We start from the raw sequence: 27,792 nt of genomic DNA, 5'->3' as shown, positions 1-27,792 counted from the left end.
TCGTTGATAGACATTGCTAAATTTCTCTTTGAACTGTGCTCCCAATTTACTCCTATCAGCAGAGTATGAGAGTGCTTTTTAACTTGCCACCATAATTAACTATGGTTATCATAATTTAAAAACCTTTGCCAACTTGATGGCAAAAATTGGTATGTCTTTTTTTAAATTTGCATTTTGAAGGAGTATTAAAGCATTCATTATATATATATATATATATATATATATATATATATATATGTATATATTCGTTGAACATTTGTGTTTCTTTTTTTGTGAGTTTCCTATCCATTGCTTTGAAGAAAGCTGAAGTTGAAAAGTAGCTAATAAAACTATGCTTTTATCTACACTGGAACAATTGGATGGTGTTCTATTTTATTTAAAATTAAAGTTTCAATAAGACATGCTTTTCATTGTTGATAGCTAAAATATTAGCATATAAATGTTCCCATTTTCAGAAAGATATGGTAGAAAGTTCTAACACTGTTCCAAAGAAGCTTGATCACATCTTGCTTTTTAATTGTCTACCATTGTTTTTGTTTCAGAAAAGCACAGGTCGACCACATATAATCCAGAAAACCTTGGCAGGACAATATTCTAAGCAAATGAAGAATCTCAGTAAGTTCTAATTAAGATAGCCATTTTATATTGTGTAATAGGAGCCGTGACTTGGTGGAGCTCAGTACACGCAGGCTTAGTGGGAGGTGGAATTGGTCAGTGGCGAGCAACGTGGGTGGGCAGTGGCATTGCCTGTGGCTGGCGTGTACTGAGGCTTGGAGAGTTATTGCTGATGGAAATACCGAAATATGAAGCCCGGGAGTAAAGCTCTGTTAGGAACCAGAGAGTGTGGCTAAATTTAATGGTGATCTGCAGTCAGGTGCATCCTTAAATTTCTTTGGCAGTTTACTGCTGTTTAGCCAATTTGTATTATCTCTCTCTTATGCTCTGGGCCTGAGGCATCTTAAGCACGCTGATGTTGACAAAAGCTTCTTTTGGATTATTGGGGTATTTGATATTATTTCTGTATATTAATGCCAAAAGTCTTTGATAGTTTATGCAAAATCTTATGCCATACATTATTTTTAATTCTAAAATGAATTAAGCACAGTGAAATTCTCCCAAATTTTCAGATATTGAGGGTCAGGTGGTTGTAGGTCAAATATGCATATTCTAATGAGTCTTGAACAGCTCATTACATTTTGGGTGATGTTTGGAAGAAAATGATATTTGCATTATAAATTAATTAATTTGTGAATTATAAATGGAATTAGATTTGTGACCATGAGGATGTGAAATGTTTAATGATTGGCATACTTTTTTCACCTTAGTTTATTTTGATTTTGAGATGACGTATGTTATCAATGTTGCTGTTCCTTCACGTAGTAATTTTATTTTATTTTATTTTATTTTTTTATCATGATAAGTGTGCTGCTTAATCCCCATAACCTATTTCACCCATTTCCCCCCAGCCACCTCCCCTCTGGTAACCATCAGTTTGTTCTCTGTAGTTAAGAGTTTCTTGGTTTGTCTCTTTCTCTCTTTTTTTTTCCTTTGCTCATTTGTTTATTAAATTCCACTTATGCATGAAATCATATGGTAATTGTCTTTGACTAACCTATTTTGCTTAGCATTATACTTTCTAGCTCCATCCATGTTGTTGCAGATGGCAAGATTTCATTCTTTTTTTTGTGGCTGAGGAATATTCTATTGTATATATATATACCACGTCTTCTTCATCCATTCATCTATTGATGGACATTTGGGCAGTTTTCACAGTTTGGCTATTGTAAATAATGTTGCAGTAAATATAGGAGTGCATGTATCCTTTTGTATTAATGTTTTTGTAGTTTTGGGATAAATATCCATAGTGCTATTGCTGGATTGTAGGGTAGTTCTGTTTTTAACTTTTTGAGGAAACTTCATATTGTTTTCCACAATTACTGCACCAGTTTGCATTCCCACCAGTAGTGCAGGAGGGTTCCTTTTTCTCCATATGCTCGTCAACACTTGTTTCTTGTGTTGTTGATTTTTAGCCATTCTGACAAGTGTAAGGTGGTATCTCATTGTAGTTTTGGTTTGCATTTCCCTGATGATGAGTGATATTGAACATACTTTCGTGTGTCTGTTGGCCATCTGTATGCCTTTTTTGGAGAAGTGTCTGTTCATGTCTTCTGCCCATTTTTAATTGGATTATTGTTTTTTGGGTGTTGTATCAGTTCTTTATATATTTTGGATACTGACCCTTTATTGGATGTTATTTGAAAATATCTTTTCCCATTCAGTAAGTTGCCTTTTAGTTTTGTTGATTTTTTCTTTTGCTGTGCAGAAACATTTAATTTTGATGTAATCCCAATAGTTTATTTTTGCTTTTGTTTCCCATATCTCAGGAGACATAGCAGTAAAATGTTGCTATGGCTGATGTCAGAGACATTACTGTCTGTGCTCTCTTCAAGGATTTTTATTGTTTCAGGTTTCACATTTAGGTTTCTGATCCATTTGAGTTTATTTTTTATGTGGCAAAAGAAAACGGTCCAGTTTCATTCTTCCAACATGTAGCTATTGTTGAAGAGACTGTCTTTTTTCCATTGTATATTCATTCCTCCTTTGTTGAAGATCAATTTACCATATAATTGTGGGTTTATTTCTGGGTGTTCTGTTCTATTCCATTGATCTATGTCTGTTTTTGTGCCGGTACCATACTGTTTTAATTACTACCACTTTGTAATATAACTTGGAGTTTAGAATTGTGGTACCTTGAGTTTTGTTTTTCAGTATTGCTTTGGCTATTTGGTGTCTTCTGTGATTCCATATAAATTTTAGATTGGTTGTTTCTAGTGCTGTGAAAAATCCTCTGGTATTTTGATAGGAATTGCATTAAATCTGTAGATTACTTAGGGTAGTGTAGACATTTTAACAATGTTTGTTCTTCCAACCCATGGGCATGGAATGTCTTTGCATCATCTTGGATTTCTTTCATCAGCGTTTTATAGTTTTCAGAGTACAGGTCTTTCACCACTTTGGTTACGTTTATTCCTAGATGTTTTATTGTTTTTGAGGCAATTGTAAAAAGTATTGTTTTCTTAATTTCACTTTCTTCTACTTCATTATTAGTGTATAGAAATGCAACAGATTCCTGTACATGGATTGCATATCCTACAACTTTGCTGAATTCATTTATCAGGTTTTTGGTGGAGCTGTTAGGGTTTTCTGTATATAGTATCATTTCATCTGCAAATAGTGACAGTTTTACTACTTCCTTACCAATATGGATGCCTTTTATTTCTTTATGTTGTCTACTTGCTGTGGCTAGGACTTCCAGTACTATGTTAAATAAAAGTGGTGAGAGTGGAGGTCCTTGTCTTGTTCCTGACCTTAGGGGAAAGGCTCTGTTTTCCATCATTGATTATGATGTTGGCTGTGGGTTTTTCATTTATGGCCTTTATTATGTTGAGGTATGTTCCTTCTAGACCTACTTTGCAAAGGATTTTTATCATGAATAGATGTTGTAGTTTGTCAAATGCTTTTTCTACACCTGTTGAAATGATCATATGGTTTTTACTCTTTCTCTTATTGATGTAATGTATCATGTTGATTGTTTTGTGGATATTGAACAGCACTGGCATCCCAGAAAGAAATCTCACTTGAATGTGGTGTATGATTTTTTAAAATCTATTGTCAGATTCAGTCTGCTAATATTTCGGTTCATCAGGATATTGGCCTGTAGTTCTCTTTTTTTGCGGTGTCTTTATCTAGTTTTGGTATCAGGGTGATACTGGCCTCATAGAATGAATTTGGAAGTTTACCGTCCTTTTCTATTTCTTGAAATAGTTTAAGAAGAGTAGGTAATAACTCTTCTTTAAATGGTAGAATTCATCTGTGAAGCCATCTGCTCCTGGACTTTTATTTTTGAGGAATTTTTTGATTTCTGATTCAATTTCATTGCTGGTAGTGGGTGTGTTCAAAGCTTTTATTTCTTCCTGCTTTAGTTTTGGTAGCTTTACATAATATTTTAAAAACATACTCCCATTGAACTGTAGTCAAGTGTAAATTTTGGTATTCTTTTTTCTTTTACACAGGTATGGAAAGCAGTGACCAGTGGCCCTTTTTATCTGAATTGCAGTGGTTGAAAAGGAGAAGAAAGAGAGCAGTGAATGTGAGTGTGGCATTGAATCACGATCAGGGCCGCTTCACTCAGTTAAATTGTGTGCCCAAAATCACATAGTATCTCAGTGTACCTAAAGCAGTTTAAATTTGGGCAACTTCCTCTTACAAACAAAAACAACAAACCAAACTCCTCCTGTGATTTGAGTCTTATGGGCATATCAGCCTTTTCCATTAGTGATATAAACGGATTCCAGTGTCCTATGAACACTGATGGAGCGTATTGTATTAGCTTCCTTTTCAAAGCATGTTCTTACAAAACTTACAGTGTGTTTTTTTCTATTAAAAGTACAGCAGACTTTTTCTCACATGGCTTATATAACAAATTTGAAACATTTTGATAAACAAAAAGTGTAAGGGGAAGCATTAGATTTTGAAATGTTGGCTAATTATGCTTATTTGTATTTCTTTCAAATTAAAAGTTTGCTACACCAAAATTTGAAGCTGGATGTGTTTTTCTAAGGATCTATTTGATCATTAGTATCATGACAGTTACTAAATAAGAATCATGTAATTATAATCAACAACAATCATATAGCTCCCATGTATTGATAAATGTATAGGAGCTTTGTCATTGAAATTATGTTCCTAGTCTTTTTCATAATAGATTAGAAAGCTGTAATGATGGGGACTGTTTCGTAATTACATGGTGAATGCTATGTAACCGAGAATTAATTCCACAGCATATAGATTACATGGTAATTTACGAGATAACTTAATGAGTAATTATACTGAAAATTGCACATTTTAGATAATGTTTTGCTGAATGTATTTTTTTGTGAAAAAATTAGACCACCAGCCATCAGAAACTTAGTTACAGGTTAAATCGTCCTCTCTTTTATGAGCCTTTCTTCATATTATGGTGATTGTGGATACAATTTTTGTTTTTTTACTTAGAGACTTTTTTCTTGTTGTTTTCCTTACTCTTGAAGATGTGGTTGGTAATAATAAGTTTTATATAGGCTACTGATATTTCATGATAGTCCACCCTTATCAAATGTAAACTGACGAATGACCTTATACATAAAGAAAAAAGAGTCATCATTATTGATTTCCCAGTTATGAAAAAAGAAAGTCCAAATGATGGCTAAAATGCTTAGCACTTGCTTTTAAAATTATCTAGTAATAATCAAAATTTAGAAGAACTTGGAAAATAGTAATTGTCAATGTTTGTTCCTTTAGGAAGTTGTGTGGTTAAAATGTAATACATTATTATTATAATTTCACTCCATTGAGTTAATGCGTCTTTTGACTATATGTATATATTTTAATTTTTTTTGTTTACTTATTTTGAGAGAGCACATGCATGCAAGTGGGGGAGGGGCGGAGGAAAAGGGAGAGAGAGAATCCCAAGCAGGCCCCACGCCATCAGCACGGAGCCCGACACGGGGCCTGAACCCACACACCAATGGATCATGACCTGAGCCTAAACCGAGTCAGACACTTAGCTGACTGAGCCAGCCAGGCTGCCCTTCTCTTAACTATATTGATAGCTGTTCCACGTGTGCTGTGTTATTCTTATTAAATGAATTTTAAGTAGATTTTCTTTGAAGTTTGAAGTAGATATGAATCTTTTTTTGGTCACAGTTTAATGCCAGAAAAATTGAGATTACTTATTTTAGCAGAATTATACTGTGCATTTTTCTCTAGAATATTTTTACATATGAAAATCATATAAAAATAACATGGGCTGTTCTTTGATGAGTATCTTAATGATAATTAAATACAATTCTTCTCTGAATACTTAAATGTTTGCCCACACTTTACAGTCACTTTCTTTGATCTCCTCACCAAGTTTCCTCCAGGGTGTTTATAAAGTTAGCAGGACGGGGTTCTTTGGAAATTCAGAGTCAATCTCCAAGTTCAGAGTTAGCATCAGAGATATATCTGACCACTCTGACCATATATGTTTATTTTCCACAGCCATCTCGTGGTGTGTTTGAAGAAATGAAATATTTGGAACTTATGATTGTTAATGATCACAAAACGGTAAGAATATAAGGAATTAGTGAGTTTTAAACCTGGTAGCTTGCTTAAGAAAGAGTACATTTCACTTTATATTTAAAAATTATTTGTTACTTACTAAGGCCAATATATTTAGATGTTTTATTTCTTTGGAACTATTGAATGGCTTGATTTATTTCATGGTGTTTGGAGACAGTGGGTTTTATAGAATTTTCACAACTCTGAACTTTCCTTTTATTTAGTGATTATAATTAATGAGTTTAACTGTCTGTTTGATGTCTTTTACACATCTTCATTTAAAATTTTTATCCTCTACTTTTCATCATCTATCTATTTGGCCACTATGTTTTTAATTTTATCACGTGTCTTTGTTCTGCTACATTTTTTTCTTAGTAATTATTATGGCCTGTGGCAAAAATAGTTATAGGAGATAAACATGTATAACAAAGGCATATCCATGGGGCGCCTGGGTGGCTCAGTCGGTTGGGCGACCGACTTCAGCTCAGGTCACGATCTCGCGATCTCACAGTCCATGAGTTCGAGCCCCGCATCGGGCTCTGGGCTGATGGCTCAGAGCCTGGAGCCTGCTTCTGATTCTGTGTCTCCCTCTCTCTCTGCTCCTCCCCCGTTCATGGTCTGTCTCTCTCTCTGTCTCAGAGATAAATAAACGTTAAAAAAAAAAAAAAAAAAAAAAGGCATATCCAAAGAGACTATCTTTGATGATTTATCTTCTTTAAATTTTAGAAAGATGAATAATATTGTGTTACTTATGTCAAAGTAAAATGTAAGTTAGCGTGTCACCTCAGTAACACTTAAGAGACATGAAAAATGATTATTGCCTCCTTTAGCCCTTCTTGAAAATAGAGTAGAAACTTTCTTAACCTTATTTTGCTTAATCATGTCCCTTATAAAATGGGTTGGCTGAAGCCTACAGCTTTCTAAAGAGTCTAACCAACACTTGGGGTATGCTGGTAAGTGTTTAACACCCAACTCTCTGGAAAAAAAAATACCTTGATTTATAATGTTTGCTGATATTGGTGGTGTAAATACTCCCATCGTAGCTGATTTCAAGCTACCCAAGTGAGGTCACTAAATGAAGAGCTGGAAAAAGTTGCATCCAGTTGGCTCTCGTGAACTGTTGGGAGGGGGCTCCAGAACCCCATGGCCACACTTCCCAGACTGGGTAGGCCAGTCGTAATTTTTGTTGTAATTACATAACTTAGTTAAAAAATTATATAAACTAACACAAAGAGTACTTGCTTTTATGAAAACTCAGTTACATTCTGGAAAGATGAGAATCTGTAAGAAACACCTGAAAGTCAGGTATGGGTAAAAAACCTGTAAAGGATTGCAGCAAAAATTCAGATTGCCTCACATGTATCATTAAGTCCTTTTTTAAAAAAAGTTTTTTTAACATTTATTTATTTTTGAAAGACAGAGAGAGACAGGGTACTAGTGGGGGAAGGACAGAGAGATAGAGGGAGGAGACACAGAATCCTAAGCAGGCTTCAGGCTCTGTTGTCAGCACAGAGCCTGATGTGGGGCTCAAACGCATGAACTGTGAGATCATGACCTGAGCTGAAGTCAGATGCTTAACTGACTGAGCCACCTAGGCACCCCAAGTCCTTGTTTTATTTTGAGGAGACCAAATTAGATTAGCAGACTATAGGGTAAAATGACAACATGAAATTCTAATTAGTAGAGGCTACTCAAAAAAGGCCTTGAAAAAACCGTATATTTAAAAATGTGGTGACTTTTAATTTATTTTTAAACTTTTGAGTCTCTACTTTAGCAGACATTTTCCATTAAGTTGCAAGTACTAGTTCAATTATGTTAAATATTATTCAGTGGAATACCTCTTCATTTTATATGCAGATTTATTTTATTTACCAGTAGCTTTTTTATATATTGCTTGCTATATGTTAGAAGCAGCAGAATTTATCAGAATTACATACAATTTAGGAGAGGTCTTTTCTGGTGGGAAGGAAAACCAAATGTGTAGACAGCCATTTTAGCTAATGAAAGCTAAAAAAGGAGTTTCAGAAGGACATTAATTTTCTTGAAACCCCAAGATAATTTTTCACCTGAACTATTTTTGTTGATTGGCCCAATGAGTTTTTATCTAGCTACTTCTCAGTCCTTAGCACTGTGGTATGTTGTGAAATTAGGGCTTTAGACACTTAAGCTTTTTCTAATACCCATTATATAAATACTTTTAAAGTAGTGGAAGCAATAATTAAGCTACATGCAATGCCTTTAAATTCACAAAGTACATTCGCATATAGCTGAGAATTAATAGAACAGTTCTCCAACCGATTACTTTTGTAATTCCACATTTCCTGGTCCACCATACTCTATTGGGAAGGTACATAAAGCTATAAATCAAAGAGTAGATAGCAGTAACTGTATAAATAGAAAAAAAATTTTAAATTTATATGCTTTGAATTTATTTTTTAATCCTTTTAAATGGAAGCATGTGAATAATCTTGTCTTTGTCTTATGAATGATACAGTAGCACCCTCCCATTAAAATACCATTTTCATAAATAGAGATTTTCTGCACATTATACCATATATTCTGTGATAAAGTTAACTTGTTTCCGCTACCAAATTTGTTAATGGTAAACCTTGATAATTATTTTATTATAATTAAAATTGAGTGAGAACTAGGCATGATATGTTCATTTATCTTTGAAGCTAGAAGAAAAGAACCGTAATTTGCAGTGATAAATTTGGAGGCAATGCACAGTAGGAAATGAAAAAAAAAAGTTTTTAAGTAGTTGTTGAATTTGATTGACACAAAGAAGTAGTAATTCAGAACATGGATCAGAGTACTGAAATTCATGTTTTGAAAGTAAAACTGAAGTAGAATAATTACCATCTATTTTTTTAATATCTGAATATTTGCTCTTGGGTTTTAGAATGATCATCCCTGGAATTACTCATCATACAATCTGTGCTAGATGAAGCAGCACAGTTGTTTTGATAACCGTCATCCTTGGGTTGAAAATCAAGCTTTAATTTTAATTTTTTCAAAAAGCAAATTTCTTAAACGTTGTAATTGTTCAGGAAGGAAAGTAAATTTGGCACTTTAAATGTAAATTATTTTCAGTGATCACAAAATGTGAAAGTAAGTTTTATCATAAATGGAGATTTTACAGTTTCTTTGTATGCAAAATTCTCATTCATTCAGGGACTAGAAACATTTTGCCTACATTCACATTCAAGCTCACCTCTTTAATTCAGAGTAACCTAATATTGGCTTCCTGAAAAAATGCAGACACCTTACTTTGAACAAGCATCATGTTTTCAGTGGCTTTCAATTAGAAAAGAAAAATCCCTCAATTTTGTAGAAAGCATCTTAGTAGCTGTCTGGTGGAACCTAATTTGTGAGCCAATTATAGCTTTGATAAGGGTCTGCAAACGTTTCTTTGAGCCACTTGGGCTAAATATAAATATGAAAAACCTTACTCTAATAGACAGTTGGTTGAAATATTTTAAAGTGCACAAGAAAATGTCTTGCTTACATTTTTGCTATGTCCTTATGTATAAGTCAAAGAGTGCAGGTGTGTTATAACTCAGACTTTTTTTTCGATTTAAACTTCAGTTTAAACCCTATTTAAAAACCACCGTATTTATGGGCACCTAACCAATTATGAGTTCTCATCAATAATCATGATTTATCGGGAATATACATAAACTATTTTATAAGAATTGTTAACAGAGAAGTTTTAGCTCCTGTCTGAACCCAGAGTAGGCATTGAATTCCATCTGTGTGACCTTGGATAAGTTCTTTGTCCTCTCTGAACCTCATATTTCTAAAATGGGGCTAGTAAACGCCACCTCATAGAATTGTGAGGCGCATATATTTGTTGTAGCAGAAACACTTACTGGTCCTGGTAAATCCTAGCTGCTCGGGTAAATGGCACTGCAGGTGAACAAATCCAGTGGGTGCTACTAGCTGTCATCATTTATGCTCTCTCAGCAGCCTTGGACGCGGCTCAGCACGCTCTCCCATTTGAAACATTTTCTTCATCTCTCAGCTTCTGTGACACAACAGCCCCCCCCACCTCCCTAGTTATTTCTTCTTAGTCTTGTGTACCTGGCCTCTAGCATTTTGCGAATACCCCTAACTTGGTTTTGGGCTTTCTTTTCTTTCTAGAACTCCCCCAGAGTGCCCACTTCCAGTCTCAACCTTTAACTAGTATCATGACTTTAAACTTGACCCTCTCTACTTTATGCCTCTAGCCTCCTGGATCCATCCTTATGTATCCACTGTCTACTTGCATGCCTACTTCAGTACTGAATAGGCTCATCTCCAACGTTTCTGAATCACAACTCTTGATTCCTTAGTCCTAATCTTCTCTTCTCCTAGTCTTTCTCATTATTTTAAGTGGCACCACTATTCCCCCAGCTATCCAAGTTCAAAACGTAGCAGTCATCTTTTATTTTCTTCTTTCCTCACCTCCCACATCATATACATCAGCAAGTCGTGGGACCCCTGCCTTCAGAGCGTGTCCACTTACTTCTCTGTCCAGATACCCAGCCTTCCTTACCTCTTACCTGGACCATTGCAGTAGTTTCCCGGCAGGTCCCTCTCCTTGCATGCTGGACCCTCTCTAATTCATTTACCCCACAGTGGGCAGAGTGGGCTTTCTAAAAAGGAAAATAGAGACGTGGAAATTACAAACATGAAATAAGTGAAAAACATCACATTTTGATAGACTTCCAAAAAAGACCTCATTTTGTTAAATTTTTTAACTTGCATGTCGTATTTTTCCAGATAATTATATTATAAAAAGAAGTCTACAAAATGGACAAATTAATGTTCAGAAGAAAATAAAGTGAGTTGTAATAGGTGCCTTAGAATAGGTGTCAGCTAATATCTTTCCTTTCTTTTTTGTGCTTCTTCACGTTGAGACTTTTTAACATTTTCATCACCCCAAAGGGACTTAGTGTTGAGACTTTTGCTTTTAGCTTAAAAAATGTCTTTGACATTTTTTAGTCTGTGGAATTTGCTGGACAACTTAAAATCCTTAACTATTTACAGCAGCTTCTTTATGCTAGGTTTGAAAACCCTGTTAAAGTACCTTAAGTTTTTTCAATCAATACGATGTTTTATGGCCCAGTTATATGCACAGATTGATGTTCACTACCAGTAAAGAACACATAAAGATAGTTCGGGTCAGATTGGAATGCACAGTGGCAGCAGTAACATAGAGTCTGAGTCTGTTCTGAGTCCAAGTCCATTCAGGTTGGCGTAACAAAATACTGCAGCCTGGGTGGCTTATGAATAACAGAAATTAATTTCTCACTGTTCCAGGGGCCGAGGAGCCCAAGACTGTGGTGCCAGCATGGTTGTGTTCTGGTGAGGGCCTGCTTCCCGCTTCATAGCCAGCACCTTACTCTGTCCCCATTTCTTCTAGTAGAAGGGGCAAGGGAGCTCTCTGGAGCTTCCTTTATGAGGCACTACTCCCACTTATTAGGATTCCACCTCATGACCAAAGCGTCTCCCACAAGCCCCGCCTCCTCAGACCATCATTTTGGGAATTAGGATTTCAACATATGAATTCGGGGGAATACAAACATTCACACTATGGCAAGTGTTATAAATGTAAATGGTTATAAATTAACGAATGCTACCAAACCAATAGGACGGTACTAATTTATGGCACATTTTTCATGGGTTGTCATATATAAAATATGATAAAAAATAAATATCGAGTATCTAAGCATGAAGACCTAGATTCTTTGTTTAAAAAAAACATAGTACCACAGGTAGAGAGAATTAAATGAAGGGAGACTGACAAATTTATAGTGTGAAAAGTGGGCAAAGGAGAAGAAAAAAAGAATATCATGGGTTTCCAACATAGAAACATTTTTAATAGTTGTGAAAGACATGTTATTTTAGTAATTGTGATTAAAGACAGATTTTAAGATTTATGGTGCAAATCTGATTCAGTAGTTTTGAGTCTGTTTTCCTTTCTCCTCGGTAGAGGGCGTGATCCCCCTGCGTAGATGTCAGTTTTCCAATGCCCTCTCAAAGACCTGCTGCGCAGTATTTGCTAAAACTGTAGCCCTCCAGATGTTGTTGTGGAATTATTCTGTTAATTGACTTTTGTTTATTTTCTCAAATAATCATAAATAACCATAAACATTCTTGAAAGCTTCCTGTGGAGGAGGCATTCTTCTGAAAGAATATACCGAAATGTATGAAAGAATGCATTCCGTATCATGGGCAGTATCTAAAATGCTGCCGAGGAAATTTTCTTGGTGTGTGTATGGTCTGGAGTTTAAAGTGAGAAGGGTGTCGTATTGGGCCTAAATTTCTTGGCTAAGCTCTTTGTAAACTGGTAAAGGTGCTTTCAGTGAAAACAAAAAGGTTGCATTTGTAGACATTAAGACTGAATTAACAACTTACTTCTCAGGTATAAAGCCTCTCACACAGGTTTCTTTTTTTTTTAATTAAAGTATTTTTTTATTATTACTATTTGTAATATAATTTACTGTCAAATTGGCTTACATACAACACCCAGTGCTCATCCCAACAAGTGCCCTCCTCGGTGCCCATCACCCATTTTCCCTCTCCCCTCCTCCTACCCACCCCCCACTCCCCCCATCCACCCTCAGTTTGTTTTCTGTTCGCACAGATTTCTACAGGCGCTCTCCTTACCTGGAACTGGTAAGGTGTTTTAGATAGAGTGTTGCTGCTTAACAGAGAAATAAAATAGAACACCACCATATCCAACATGGCACAAGCTGAACTGTGTATTTTTGATACCCATTTGTACTATTGCTGTGAGATTTCTGCTTTTACTGTATTTTGAAATTTACCATGAAATTATGATTTAGCAGTGACTGGTTTATCCTTTCCCCCCCAGTATAAGAAGTATCGCTCTTCTCACGCACACACCAATAACTTTGCAAAGTCTGTGGTCAACCTTGTGGATTCTGTAAGTATCCTGATTTTCTTGAACCTATTTTTCCAAGATGGAATGGTTTATATTTCTACCTGTTTACTTGTTATTTGAATTCTTTCTTGGGCAAAAGTAAAAATGCCATCCTTAAGCTCATCTGGCTAAGAAGTTATAGGGTGGAAACTTCACAAAGAGTAGTGTCCTCAGAGCTAGGAGGGCTGCTGAGTCATTCTCAGTATCCCAGAGATGCATTAGTGCTGCTTATAAGTGATGTCCAGACCTGTTTGTCACCAAGCCTATGAAGGACAAAAACACAAGAGAAAATAAACTACCAAAAGAGTATAAATTATACTTGCCAAATGAGACTTTGATGATAATAACCAGTTGAGCTTATTGTCTTAAATATATGGCAAGAGAGCTAGTAGATTGAGGTGGAGTATGTTTGGAGAATATAGGAAATACAGTTTTATTTTGTTTTGTTTTAACTAACATTTACTTTCTTAGTAGTGAATGCTTCAGATTTTATTCCTAGATGACAGCATTAAGTGCAGTCCCCAAATGAAACTAATTCGAAACAGTAAAATCTGTATCTTCTTACAAAGACTTCTAACTGTATAAAATTGTTCATATCAACATTTTTTCCCTCTCATTTTGTAAGTTACAGAGAATAATGGTTAAGGTTTTCTTCCTTGTTCCTGCTTTAGCTAGAATTCCATAGATGTGAATATTATTTGCTGTGTTCCAATAACTGGTTCTATTTGCCATAGCCATTGGCTAAATATAGCATACTGCTTTGTGTTCTAATGTAAAGTGCTCTTTTGTTCAGTTAAATATATTTTTATCTGATATTTATTATATGCCCCTCTTACCTGGCAAAAGAAGACTTTTTATGAGTTGCCAACTATCTAAATGATACTTGTTTTCTCCAAAGAACTGCCTCCTTTTCTGCCTTTGAAACAGTCCCCGAACCTTCAATGTTGTAAATACTCATAACATATGACACCTACAGGGACAGCTAGGTAAAGGCATAATACGGGTGGATGAGCATAGTGGGTCATACAGAGTTAGGACTGAAATTCTGAAAGCCAGTTTACACGTGGGTAATTAATTTTCCGTAATTTCAGCTCTTGTCAGCCGCCTTCTCAGACAAAAACTATAAGTTAATATGGAAAAGAGAGTATCGGGCACACCTTTTTCGCTGCCAAAGTTGTTGACTTGGTAGCATCTTTGTGTTGGTCATTCTACCATGATTGAATGGAATCACATCTTGCAAAGTGCAGTTTTTGTTTTGGGCTCTCCTATAAGCTGACCAGCTCTAACTTGCTCGTCGTAAAATCATTTTAGCTTCGGGTTGAGTCAGGCACGATGATATTTTCTTTCTTCGGTGGGTTCAAAGACATCCATTATTTTCTTAATTAGCTTGAAAATAGGACAAAGTGACAGCAGTCTTTGAAGTCGCTTAATTGTGTGAATTGTTTAGCTACTGGGCCGGAACTGGAGAAAGAGAGCGAAAGATACAATTTAAATGTTGTGAATGATGCCACCCCGTGGCGAGGGTGAGGTGGGTGATACGCATCTGCTTTTCCCTGTTGTGGCCCAGATCCACGACTCCCGCTGGCTGTTATTCTAGGTGTCATGTCACAAGGCCTCCAAGGGCAAGCCAGCCATGTTGCTGGTGCTTGTCCAAGGATTTACCAGACTATTCCAATCCTGCAGGACTCGCTGGTCACACTGCGCTTACCCGGAGCCAGTATGTCAGGCTCCTACGTGTCACCTCCTGTGAGGTTTGGAAGGGTGATTTTACTCCACCCTGTTTAGAATTTATGTCCAGACTTTCGAATCTTGACATCCCTACTGTCCATCCCCCAGTAGGATGCCTGGCCACTAAATGTGCTCATTTGGGATTGAAATAGTCTAGTAGGAGAGAGGCTGAATTGTGTGATTGTGATTTCTTTTTTTAATTTTTGCTCTTGGAAATGAGAAGGGAAAGAAGATTCTTTATGATGAGCTAATTGTGACCTCATGTTCTCCTCTCACCTCCCCTCCTGTCCTTCCACTGACTCTGAATCACTGATTGTGCATGTTTGACCCAGTGTTTTCCTCCTGCACCTGTCCTGTTGTATACCCTCAGATTTACAAGGAGCAGCTTAATACCAGGGTTGTCCTGGTGGCTGTAGAGACCTGGACTGAGAAGGATCATATTGAGATCACCACCAACCCTGTGCAGATGCTCCATGAGTTCTCCAAATACCGGCAGCGCATTAAACAGCATGCTGATGCTGTGCACCTTATCTCGTATGTACCTGTGGTCTTTGGGTTGACATTTATCTTGATCCCTTTATTGGGCCACCTAAGTTATACATAAGTGTATGGATCCTGAATTGATTCCTTTCTCTGGTTATATACGTACCAGGGAGGTAAGCCTTCTGGTGCTGGGAAGGTGGTTCCATGGTCATAAGATTTACCTTCAGAGCATGATCTTACTTTCACACTTTACATCTTGCAGGTGAACTCATGATTCAAGGTGGCTGCTGGTGCACCAGCCTTTATTACGGGCACCAGGAGTACAGGGAGGGAAGAGTGCAAGAGAGCACTCCTTCCAGCTGAGTTAGCTCCATTAAAGTGGATTTCCTGAAAGATTGCACATATCAATTTTTACCAGTAAATCATTTGCTAGCCCTTTGTCGTAGCCACACCTAGCTGCAAGAGAGACTAGGAAATATAGTCTTTTGAGGTGAACCATTGAATAAAATTGAGATTTTATCCTTAAGGAAAAGGATTGCCATACTTTCTTTTAATATAATAAGTGGTTTCCTTGTCGACTCATTACAAAGCTGTTTTCAGACCATCCTCTAAGACCAACCAAATTCCTCCTTCCTTGCCTCTCACCTTAGCTCTTTACTCATTTCTCTCAGTCCATAATCAGCAACTTCTTTTTTTTTAATTTTTTTTAATGTTTGTTTATTTTTGAGACAGAGACAGATTGAGCATGAACGGGGGAGGGTCAGAGAGAGAGGGAGACACAGAATCCGAAGCAGGCTCCAGTCTCTGAGCTGTCAGCACATAGCCCAACATGGGGCTGGAACTCATGAACCGTGAGATCATGACCTGAGCTGAAGTCGGAGGCTCAGCCGACTGAGCCACCCAGGCGCCCCCAGCAACTTCTAATAATTTATAAATTTATAATAATCAGCCAGTGCTTCGTAGGTGCTCAGTTAATGTTTGTTCTACGGAGATTGCTTAACATAACATGAATCTAAAGGTATTTAGAATGTAGTTTTTGATTTCCTGAGGGAAGTTGAATTTGGGGTATTCAGTGTAGAGTGAGTAGACATGTTTTGGGACATGATGGTCCCATATATGATGGCCACCACATTGGCTTCCTGATTGCCCTTTCTTTTTCTGTAGGCGTGTGACATTCCACTATAAGAGAAGCAGCCTGAGTTACTTTGGAGGTGTCTGTTCTCGCACAAGGGGCGTTGGCGTGAATGAGGTAAATTTGATCAATTTTCTTAAAGTAGAGCTTTATCTTTGCATCTGATCTCTTTCTTCCCTGTGGCCTAGTTTACATCCCTCTTGGGCTTGTTTAAAATGACAGTGACACCGGGAATAAGGTATAAGTGATTTATATTAGTAAATAGAACCCAAAGTGGTCTTTGGTGTTAAAAAAGAGGTATTGCTTCATTTCATAATGATAGTATTTCATATTTATCAGGCAAACGCATGCCAAAGATTGATCCAGATATTTTTTTCAACGCTATGGATAAATTTTTATAAACTTATTAATCCTTTCCTGATAACTTTAAGCTATAATGCTCTCCTGCAGATGTAAGCTATAATGCTCTCCTGCACATTTAAATCAAAGAATGTGTGATTATATTTAATCAGTATCTTTGGTTTCTCCCTATGTAAAATTTTCATTTTTATGCCTTCTACCTGTCTATCTATAGAATTCATTGAAACAAATGTTTCCTTCATCTCATTGTTTGGATTCCAGTACCTTCATTTATATAAAGGAAATTCTTACAACAGTTGGCGACAGCACTCAAAAAGGCTGAACCAACTATAGCTAAACCCTGATAAATGCCAGGATATATTATAACAAGTTGTAGCCAATAGCCATCATTCAGTAGAGGCCTCTCTGAGGCCTCTCTGAGCCATCATTCTGTCAAGGCCTCTCTCTCGACATATTTTTAGTAAGTTGAATTTATTCTTGGTTTGGAATGAGTTGGACTGGGGCACAGCCTTTTACGAATTGTATCTTATGTTTCCATGTGAGAGCATCAAGTTCTGAGAGATGCCACATAGGAAGAGAGGCATTCTGCTTCTTGGGCCCAGTTGCAAGGAAGAGGTGCTGAGGAACGTATGCCGTCTTTTGATGCTGTGAGGCTCTGCTTAGGGAACTGAGATGATATGTGGTGATGATTAAGAAATAATAACTAGCTTTGTGCACTCTCTCAAATGTTTCCCACACACTTTCAACTCTGAAAAACAGTATGGTCTTCCAATGGCAGTGGCACAAGTATTATCGCAGAGCCTGGCTCAAAACCTTGGAATCCAATGGGAACCTTCTAGCAGAAAGCCAAGTATGTACATTGACCTTCTTACTCACTTTCATGTGCCATTCTGTCTATATAATGCATGTCCGGTCAATAAATAAATATTGTTCATTCCTAAGTCATTATAGTTTAATTGTAGTCTACTTCCTTCCTCTTAAAAAAGATGATCAAATGAGCGACTTAAGGTAATTTTTAATCCGTTTGGGTTGTAGATATCTCTCCTTTAAAATTCATAAAATCATACTCACTTTCTCAGAGTGGGATCAGGTCTTTCTCACACTGCAGAATGTTGGGGGTGAGGTCGATGAGTACTCACTCTCTGGGTTCTAAGCAGCGGAGTATAGAAACTGGATGCCAGTGAGACTCCATCAGGGAGTTAATAATAGTACATTTGGATCAAGGAATAGCTTAGATCTACTATAAGAAAGCAGCGCCAACTCTAATTAAAATTCCCCACCTACCTACCTCCAACTGAACTCACTCACATGGTCCCATCAGAAGAGTTCAAGAAGAAGCCTCCCCTCCAGGCAGCTCTGCCCTAGGGCCCTTTAAGCCTGGGAATGAGTGGCAGATGATAACACTCTAGTGGGCAGGCAGTGCCAGGAGGGAGTCCACACAGGGCCCCAGATCCCATCCAGTGGGAAAGTGCAGCCAGTGACGGCTGGTGTCACTCTCTTCACTAATCAGAAGAGAGGAAGATGGAAAGACAGGACTGAGCTTCTGGTAGCAAAATATCCAAGGCCCACAATGGTTTTAGGAGTCCATGAAAAATTTGAATTTCTTTAAAAATCAGAATGAAATCCAACCTGGATTATATTAGTCTTTAAACCAACAAAGTAGCAAAATACAATTTCTAATACACTTTGGTGGCACGAGGCCAAAGTGCCTAAGGCTCACAAAAATAATAATGCGACCTTGTGGATAAAAGGACCGAGGTATTCACTCAAATTATTCTCTTAAGTGGAAGTCTGCTCCCCTCTGTGAAACTATCAGACGCTTGAAGTAAAGGTCTCCTTGCCCACCTTACTTCCCCAAAGAAGAAAAGGACAACAATCTACGTTCACATTATTCTACATTTTATACTTTAAAAAAAAATATTTTTTTAATGTTTGTTTACTTCTGAGAGAGAGAGAGAGAGAGCTAGAGCACAATCAGGGGCAGAGAGAGAGGGAGACACAGAATCCGAAGCAGGGTCCAGGCTCTGAGCTGTCAGCACAGGGCCCGATTCAGGGCTCCAACCCATGGGCCATGAGATCATGACCTGAGCTGAAGTCAGATGCTTAACCAACTAAGCCACCCACGCACCCCGATTTTATACTTTTTTGACGACTCTCAAATAATTGTCATTAATGCACATGTTATGGGAACTTGAAACAAAATACATATCCACAGGCTTCTCAATTTCCTTTTTGGACGTATTAAGTCATCACTTTGTGGGTGTATTAAGTCTGGTGGCACTTTGCAAATATCCATAAACTTTCATTTATTAATATCTTGCTCAGAGTATTTGCTTTCCCAAGGAAACACACAGTACACATCAAAGGAGGTATTTGGGGTTCCATCAGTGGGATAGATGGCTTTAAAATCTGAAAGAGTAGGGCCAGGTATATGGCCTTGTTTGAGAAGGCTGGGGCTGTGAAGAGGCCAGCGCTGGGGTCAGCAGAGACCTGTTACAGAGTTGGGTGAGGGTCTGCGGTGAGAAGTAGGGGTTCATTACTGATGCCTGGAGTAGTTCCTTCCTAACATGTTTTATTCCTTTGTGAATTATTTGTTTAGGTAGATAGTTCATTAGTTCTGAACTTCGATTTTTGAAAAAATCCCATTTGGAGTCTTTCTGTAAACACATCTGTGTTTATGATAGAAAAAAGAATAGGAAAAATAAAAGAACAGCCCATTACTGTATCAGTATGGCAGTGTCTGACATCCATGTTGAGTTTATGACTATTGTTTAATTTAAATGACTATTTACACTTTTATTTTAGAATGCTCTCTTTTCCTAAACCTTTTAGCATAGTGTTCTTCAAGTTCCGGCCCAACCTCACCTTGACTCGAGCAAATGGAATTCTCTCCTGGAACCTCCGTGTGCTCTGTTGGCGGAGCTTCAGTGATGACTCGTTATATCTGTGCAAGCGAGCCTTCCAGCTCACAGAGCACATACAGGCGCTCATCTTGCATGAGCCCGCGACCCACTCTGGGAGATAGGCAGAGAGGTTATTCCCCGTTTTCCTCATCAGGTGGAGTTTGGACCAGAACTCAGGCTTTTCATTTCCAGACCAGGCTACTTTTCCCTAAACATTAATTGAGTTCTCTGAGTTACAAACACGAAGAGAGGCACAGTTTTATTCCTTAGCAGCTGTTGTCTTAGGGAGCAACCTATACTCCTGGAAAGGATAAAGAAGTATTGTTTTAAAAGAAATAGGTTTTGTTTGGAGAGACCTCACGTTCTGTATCTTTAGGACATGAAATTGGTGATGAGAATTATCTCAAGAGCTGCAGTGCAAAGTAAAGATGTGACTTTTGTTGTTTCTCTCTTTTTTTTTCTTGCTTATTATTTCATCGGACTAGAATGTGACTGCACAGAGTCCTGGGGTGGCTGCATCATGGAAGAAACAGGGTAAAATTTCATTATATATGCATTTGAAATATGCCTTTCACTGAAATTGCTGTTTATGATTAGATACACAGTCTCCCAAGTACTGGTCTCTTAGGTTCAATACTCAGTATAAATTCAATAGTTAATTATCTTATATTTTAAAAATGGAAGGACTAATTTGCCTTATATTTTAATTTTTTGCTTAAATTTGTTGATAATAAAATATAGTAATAACTGCTGTTTCTTTCTATTGACCTTTAAAGGAAGCACATTATTAAATGCTTCTAAGTTTAGCAGAGGCATTAATTTTTTAGTGCACTTAGAATAAAAGCTGGTTGTCTGCCTGAAGCAGTCAATGAAAATCAATTTATCAATTTATATTTTAAGGAACTCTCCAATAGACATGTTTGCCATAGTAAAAATTACACTATATTGCTTATATAATCAATATAGCTTTTTTGGTTCTTAAGATACTTTATTGTGTCTAAATTAGGTATCTCCTATTGATAGAAATTTGAACATTTTCTCACCTATCTCTTCTTGTGAGGACACTCTGGGAACTAGAACCCCTTTCTAGTTGCCGTTGCAGCTGTGAACCAAAGCCTGGAAACATTGCCCCAGCCCCTGCACCCACGGGAGCCACTGGCCCATGGCCATCTAAGCTAGAGCCCACCCCTTCTAGCTGGAAGAGGTTTTCTCACCCGTTTTGTCTCTCTTGTTCCTTCTGCCCATGCCAGATATCTGTTCAACACATCACCCATTTCTGCTCCTACTCCCATCCCGAGGAGCCCCAGTGGCCAGAGGCCCTGACCTACTCATGCAGAGTCCCTTCCTTACTCTTCCCCGGGAGTCCTGCTCATGGGGAAAAGACGAGTGTGAGTGTGAGGGTTTGCAGAGAGAGTCAAAACTCCGCCTGCTGCTTTAGGACATAGGTTTCTAGAAATGTAGTTTAAACGTGAAACCGTTAGCCTTCATGCTCCCCTTACTATTGCACCACAATTTAGTAACATTATGGGTTAAACAGCATTTTCAAGGACTACTCTAGGAAGGTAACACTATTGATAATATTGCTTCTAAAGGGAGCTGCCTTCTGCCTTCTGAACTCCCAATTTCTAAATGAATTTTTGGACTGACCACCCTTAGAATATAAAAAAAACTACTTAGTGTGTGTGTGTGTGTGTGTGTGTGTGTGTATTTAAATATGTGTATGTATGCCAATTTATTTCCTGATTTGAAAATGCAGTCTTATCAGACTTTTAGAGGAAATGCCAAGCCTCTTTAAAAGATCCCTGTCAACAATGGTAGGTTTTTCCTACTTCCATATACTACCCTCATGCACCAGGTTACAAAAAAACTGTTGGATTACATCTCGGAATAAGCGGCCTGTCACTCTCAAATCAAGTACTGTGACAAATATGCCCGAGGAATCAGCGTGTATGATTCCATTTAACCATGACCATATGTATAATATTTTCCTATGCACTGACCTAGAGATAGTAATTTGATTAATTTCATCACACAGGCTTATATTCCTGCTAAATCATTAATATCACCAAATAGTTTTTGAAGTTGAGCATAAGGAGCTATTTATTACCTAATTCTAATTCAGAAGGAGCTTACCCTATGTGCCAAAAACATATATACAGATATCCATGTGTGTGTGTGTGTGTGTGTGTGTGTGTGTGTGTGTGTGTGTGTGTATAGTATAATACTTCTCTTTAGGGTTTCCTTGTTTGCCTCAATTGTGTTCCTGAAGCCTGCATTATATAATCTTTAATAAATTAACGGTCACAATTCCTTCCTCCAAAGTAGAATCTGACAGGTTCCCTTGTGTCTTTTATTCGGGACAGAGGCAAAAAAGTGCTTGCCTTTACTGAGACAGAGCAAATAAAAACGACCACATTTAAAAATACAGCCTAGGTGGAGAAGTTTTGTGATGAGCTTTCTAAACCTCTTCTAAGCCAAGGCACAGAAGAGCTTGGCTGCTGAGGAGGTTGTAACCTGCCTCCCAATCTGTGGTTTTCTTTGAATTTCTATTTTTGTAAACTCTACCACACATACTTATTTGGCAATTGGAACATAAATGCCTTGTCAACATTTGTGTGGAAGCATCTAGATCCAGAGTGAACATTTTGTTCTAGTTCAAGGGTTTTAATTTTCTTCTTTGATGACTGCTTTTGGTAAATTATTTACATAATTGATTCTTTATTTTCTCAGGGTGTCCCACTCCCGGAAGTTCTCAAAGTGCAGCATTTTGGAATATAGAGACTTTTTACAGAGAGGGGGAGGAGCCTGTCTTTTCAACAGGCCGACAAAGGTTAGTAACTCAGAAAGTGTAATCATTTGTCCAATTTTGTTTTTGCTTCTAAGAAGTTCATTTAATGTGCATAACACTTAGGAAAGCAACAGCCTTTGAAATCATATACACCTCAGATCTACTCGCAAATCTCTTATTTGTGGGAAAAGACTTAAAAGCCATTCTTGCGTTTTACTGCTTGTGAAATGTTGAAGAGTAGCTTAATAAAACTAGATGCAGAAAGACTTATCTTTTTACAGTGGAATACTGCCAAACGTCAGATACTTGTCTTGGAAAACAGGTTTTCTTTCTGTCGATCAGATTAATATTTATAGAAGCCATTATCATCTTGAAGAACTAGTCCTGTTTAAATGAATGATAAAACCATAGTTTCCCCGCTCTGAATCTCTGATTTTTCAATGCTGGCTGTACCCCTCCCACCCTCCCCTCCAAACAAACATCCTTCAATTAAAATATTTTTGAAATTTTCATATTAGGGTTTTTCATCCTGCTGCTAAGAGATTGTGGATTAGATTAAGATATATTGCTTTAGGGATGCCTGACTGGCTCAGTCGGTTAAGCGTCCGATTGAGGCTCACGTCATGATGTCACGGTTCGTGGGTTCGAGCCCTGCACCGGGTTCTGTGCTGACAGCTCTGAGCCTGGAGCCTACTTCGGATTCTGTGGCTCCCTCTCTCTCTGCCCCTCCCCTGCTCACTCTCTGTCTCTCTCTCAAAAATAAATAAGCGTTAAAAAAATAAAAACAAAAAAACAACAAAGAAAGATATATTGGTTTAACCCATTTCTCTGACAAAAATTCTATTTTCCTTTGGCATTCTCTCTAGGGCTTTTTTTTTTTTTTTTTTGAGTGGTCTATTCTCCTAGACAGGAAGCATTACTAATATGAGCCAGCCAAAAAATGGCTCGAGGTATTTACGGATCTCATAAATACATATGTGTATTTAGTATTTATTCTGTAGTCCCTCTGTGTGGGAAGGTCCATGTTGTCAAATGGCACTTCATCAAATTCATATACACAGTGTCACAATCCTTATCCATAATTCCTTAATTCAAAAAGCTCAGAAAATTGGAAGTGTTTTTTATGAGTTTTCATAGAACATGTCAAGGCAGTAAAACTTGTCTTGGACTGAAAACCTTTATTATCTCCCATAGTGTAAATATTCATAAGTCTTACTGCAGAAATAGAAATGTTTTTGATTTTAGGGTATGCATGAGGCCCCTCAGGGCTTTTATATAGAACATGGTAATTGCATCATACTTTTCTAAAATCTAGCAAAGCCAGACTTTCAAACTCACTGGCTACAAAGCTTTTGGATAAGAGATTATGGACCTATCGTAGCATTTTTGGAAATGAATTTTTCAACAAGCAAAGAGATAGGATTGCTGCTAATTCGCAGATGGTATAGAAATTCTAACATTGCACATTTCATATTGCTTTTGACAATACTACTTCATAAGCCAAATCTAACCCATTTGCTATACAAGAAGATTTAATGCTCTATGAATTGAGAGAGCAGTGAAATCATGTTAGCCTTAAAAAAATAAAAATCAGTGACTAATGTGGATAGTTGACAGACTAATTTACTACTATCCTCATAAGTAAGTGATACTCCTGTAGTCAGAGGATAGTAGTTTGATGTCTGACACCTATATGAAGTCTCAGTAAGGCTGCAAAAAAAGAAACAGGAATTTTAAAGTGACCTTGCATCATGTAATTCAGCTGCCTGCCTTTCATGACATTGATCTCAATACAGGAAATCTGAGAATTTCAAAGTGTTTAAAATGGGGGAAATGAGTATTAATGAATTAATGTGAGCTGCTGGCTTTATGAATTGCAATGTATGTGACTAATTTTACCTGCCTTGTGTCTCGCCAGCTAATTATAAGTAGCATGCTTGAGGGAACAACACTGAGTTCTAAAGTTTCTAGAGTGTGTTAAAGGATCCACTACTAGGTTTCTGAAATTGCCTGTGAGTAGAAAGAAAACTATTCCAATAACTTGGAAACTAAATAAAAATGACTATACATCTTCAATTTTAAAAATTAGTAAATACAGGGGCACCTGGGTGGCTCAGTCGGTTGAGCGTCTGACTTTGGCTCAGGTCGTGATCTCACGGTTCATGAGTTTGAACCCTGCGTTGGGCTCTGTGCTGACAGCTCAGAGCCTGGAGCGTGCTTCAGATTCTGTGTCTCCCTGTCTCTCTGCCCCTCCCCTGCTCATGCTCTGTCTCTGTCTCTCTCTCATCTCTCAAAAGTAAACATAAAAAAATTAAAAATTAGTAAATACAGATTTATTTTTTTAAGCTACATGGCGGAATTATTTATTTATTTATTCATTTATTTATTTATGAGTTATTTATTTATTTATTTATGTGTTATTTATTTATTTATATTTTGAGAGAGGGGGCGCACTCATGAGAGAATGCCAAGCAGGCACCGTGCCATCAGCGTGGAACTCTACGTGTGCGGCTCCATCTCATGAACTGTGAGATCATGACCTGAGCCAAAGCCAAGAATAAATGCTTAACCGACTGAGCCACTCAGGTGTCCTAGAAGGATTTTTTTAAGCCCCCATGGATTCCAGTAGAACTATTTATATGTATGCATGAAGGAACTCTTTTTTTCTAAGTGCTTTTAGTGAGTGAATGTATGCATGCGTGGTTTCCATGTTATTTTCGCATTATCTGTGTGTCTGTTTTCTGTGCTATGGGACTCTTCCCACTGGCCATGTTTTCCACTCAGTTTGTGATAGTGACCTGTCACAGGATGGAAGCAGGGTCCAAGAATGAAGTCTAGTAGTTGATTCCATGCGGGGCCTGATAGAAAATGCTAGCCATGTTCCAATCTGAGCTTTCCGTTTCCATTTTCTCCTGCCTCCTGATAAAAATCCCATGGAGATTAGGACTGCTGATTTCACTCAGTGGACTTTTCCATAGGGGAGTCTGACTCCACCCAAGTACCCTGGAAACCTTTCTTGTTTCTGATAAGAGTTTTCCCTTCCTGCAAGTGGAAGGAGAATTGGGTCTTTGTCAGGTGGACCCAGTGGAAGGCAGCCCTTCTTTGGGGGCGGGTACTGCTACTGGCGAAGGAGTCTCTTTTGCCCTCTCATGCTCATGGCTTTGAGCATTTGGATTGGGATGTGCTGTTCCAGTCTCCATCCAAGTGTGATGGACGTGCCCAGGGAGATCTGGTCCCAGCTGAAGGAAAATAGAAATGTTTCTTGTAAATAATCAACTGCCTCTATCATTGGTTGCAATACAGTTTATCTGGCAAGCAAGTTATAGCACTAGCAGTGTGAGTCATTCTAGAAATTTGACTCTTCCGTAGCTCCAGAAATGATTGAGGAATTTCTATAGAGCCATGCATATGTCTGCACATTTATGTAATATGCTCTGGACAGTACAGATTTCTTTTCAATGAGAATTATGGGCAGCACTTTTTCTAAGCTTATTTGAATTTCCTTGATTGTGTATATCACATTTGGCTGTGGCTGAAACATTTTTATCTTTTTGACAATTTTATGTTTTCTCAGCCGACTTGAGATAAGTCACGAAATTAGATATCTGTGAGCCTTAGCAATGCATTTTAGCTCCATTAGCAAATATGATAAGTGATCTATTCTTTTTGACAGCTTATTTCCATTAACAAGTAATTCTCATGGTAGAGGTCATCTCTGGGGCCCATCTCCAGAGAATCCTCCAAGAAATATTACCCCATTTGGAATATGTTTTTTAGAAGTGTTGTTAATAAGTGAACAGTGTTTCCCACACAGACATCATTTATAGGTGCCATCACAACAAATCACAGAAGAATATCACATGATAGCCGATTATACGGCCCAATTGGTGTGTTGACTTTCTGTGATAAATTAAAACGTGTTTCCTTTCTCTTCCTAATCTCTTTCAGCTATTTGAGCCCACAGAATGTGGAAATGGATATGTGGAGGCTGGAGAAGAATGTGACTGTGGTTTACATGTGGTAGGTATAAGAGATCTTTTCTGTCTTCAGCACAGTTCTTACCCAGAGCAAACAAGAATAGCATTAGTGAGAAGCCTATACTGGCCTTCTCAGTGGTCTTTCTCATCTATTAATGCTTAATCCCAGCTCAGACAGGTTAGAATTAATCATGTCCTTATGGCCCCGTTTGAAAACAAAAACAAAAAGAAAAACAAAACAAAAAAAACCAAATGGGTTCTTCTAATCAAATCTCCTCCCTCTTAAAAATCCATAGCTCATATTCATCCCACTCAAATTTTACCAAATCATGAAGCATGGTGTGTGTTATTTTTGTCTTTATAAAACTAGATAGAGTCTGGGGGCACCTGGCTGCCTCAGACGGTGGGGCACGTGACCCTTGATCTCAGGGTAGTGAACGTTAGCTCCATGTTCGGTGTAGAGATTACTTAAAAAAAATCTTAAAAAAATAACTAGATAGAATCTTAAGAATGTGTTAGAGCTAACCAACGGTGAGGTGCCTGCTAAGAGATGAGCTTACTTGTTGGTAGACAAGCCTTTTCACAGAAGATCACCCTTTGATGAAAAATAAGGCAGGAAGGACTCTTATCATTGTTTAAAGTGATTACTTCCTAAAGTATTTGCTTGCTATTGTATAAGTCTCCCCACGTGGAGTACACAGGTGGAGACAGGGTTGAATGACCAGCCCGTAAGCTTCCTCGCTTACTCATGTGAAGTGTTTCCTCTAGGAATGCTATGGATTTTGCTGTAAGAAATGCTCTCTCTCCAATGGGGCTCACTGCAGCGACGGGCCCTGCTGTAACAATACCTCATGTCTTGTGAGTTACCTGACAATTTTGTCTCCCTTTTCATGGACATATTAGCTAAATATCTCAGTGTGTACATACAGCATTTTTAGAACTTGCTACAAATCTGTTGATTGATATGTGCCTCACAGTTTTGTACAATCAATAAATCTACCTAAAACCTGGGGGTCAAAACATCTACCTTTACTATGATTCACTGTCAACTATCCTACCCTTCAATACCTCCTTAAGAAAATATACATATACTCCTTCCAAATAAACATTGAGAGTTGCCCTGAATGCGGATGAAAGCCACATTAAATGGTTGAATAGAAAAGGGACAATTCCTGTGGTCTTTTTAATAATAGTTCCTATAATAATAATAATAATAATAATAATAGGACTTAACCTTTTTCTTTAAAACTTACCCTAATTTATTTTGGACAATGAACATAAAACCTAGTGCTTACATTTTTATGTTTGGTTTTTGAAATTCCTTATAAAGGCAAGAAAGCTAGATAAGG

At 37.6% G+C, this 27,792-nt stretch overlaps 1 protein-coding gene across 7 annotated transcripts in view; it reads left to right on the top strand.

Moving 5' to 3' along the window:
* ADAM23 (ADAM metallopeptidase domain 23) overlaps positions 1-27,792 on the top strand; it is a 202,991-nt gene that overhangs the window by 109,159 nt on the left and 66,040 nt on the right. For all 7 annotated transcript variants that reach the window (XM_053905584.1, XM_019446240.2, XM_053905593.1 and 4 more), the window contains exons 7-17: positions 543-615; positions 4,074-4,150; positions 6,082-6,147; positions 13,004-13,075; positions 15,171-15,334; positions 16,448-16,532; positions 17,535-17,625; positions 20,164-20,212; positions 22,409-22,508; positions 26,415-26,486; positions 27,212-27,301. In XM_053905584.1, coding sequence (XP_053761559.1) covers positions 543-615; positions 4,074-4,150; positions 6,082-6,147; positions 13,004-13,075; positions 15,171-15,334; positions 16,448-16,532; positions 17,535-17,625; positions 20,164-20,212; positions 22,409-22,508; positions 26,415-26,486; positions 27,212-27,301 — 939 coding nt within the window. The remainder of the gene's footprint in view (positions 1-542; positions 616-4,073; positions 4,151-6,081; positions 6,148-13,003; positions 13,076-15,170; positions 15,335-16,447; positions 16,533-17,534; positions 17,626-20,163; positions 20,213-22,408; positions 22,509-26,414; positions 26,487-27,211; positions 27,302-27,792) is intronic.

This window comes from Panthera pardus, unplaced genomic scaffold (assembly GCF_024362965.1).
Source record: "Panthera pardus isolate Hobbes unplaced genomic scaffold, ASM2436296v1 HiC_scaffold_10, whole genome shotgun sequence".
NCBI lineage: Eukaryota > Metazoa > Chordata > Mammalia > Carnivora > Felidae > Panthera > Panthera pardus.
This window is presented reverse-complemented; position numbering and strand designations above follow the sequence as displayed.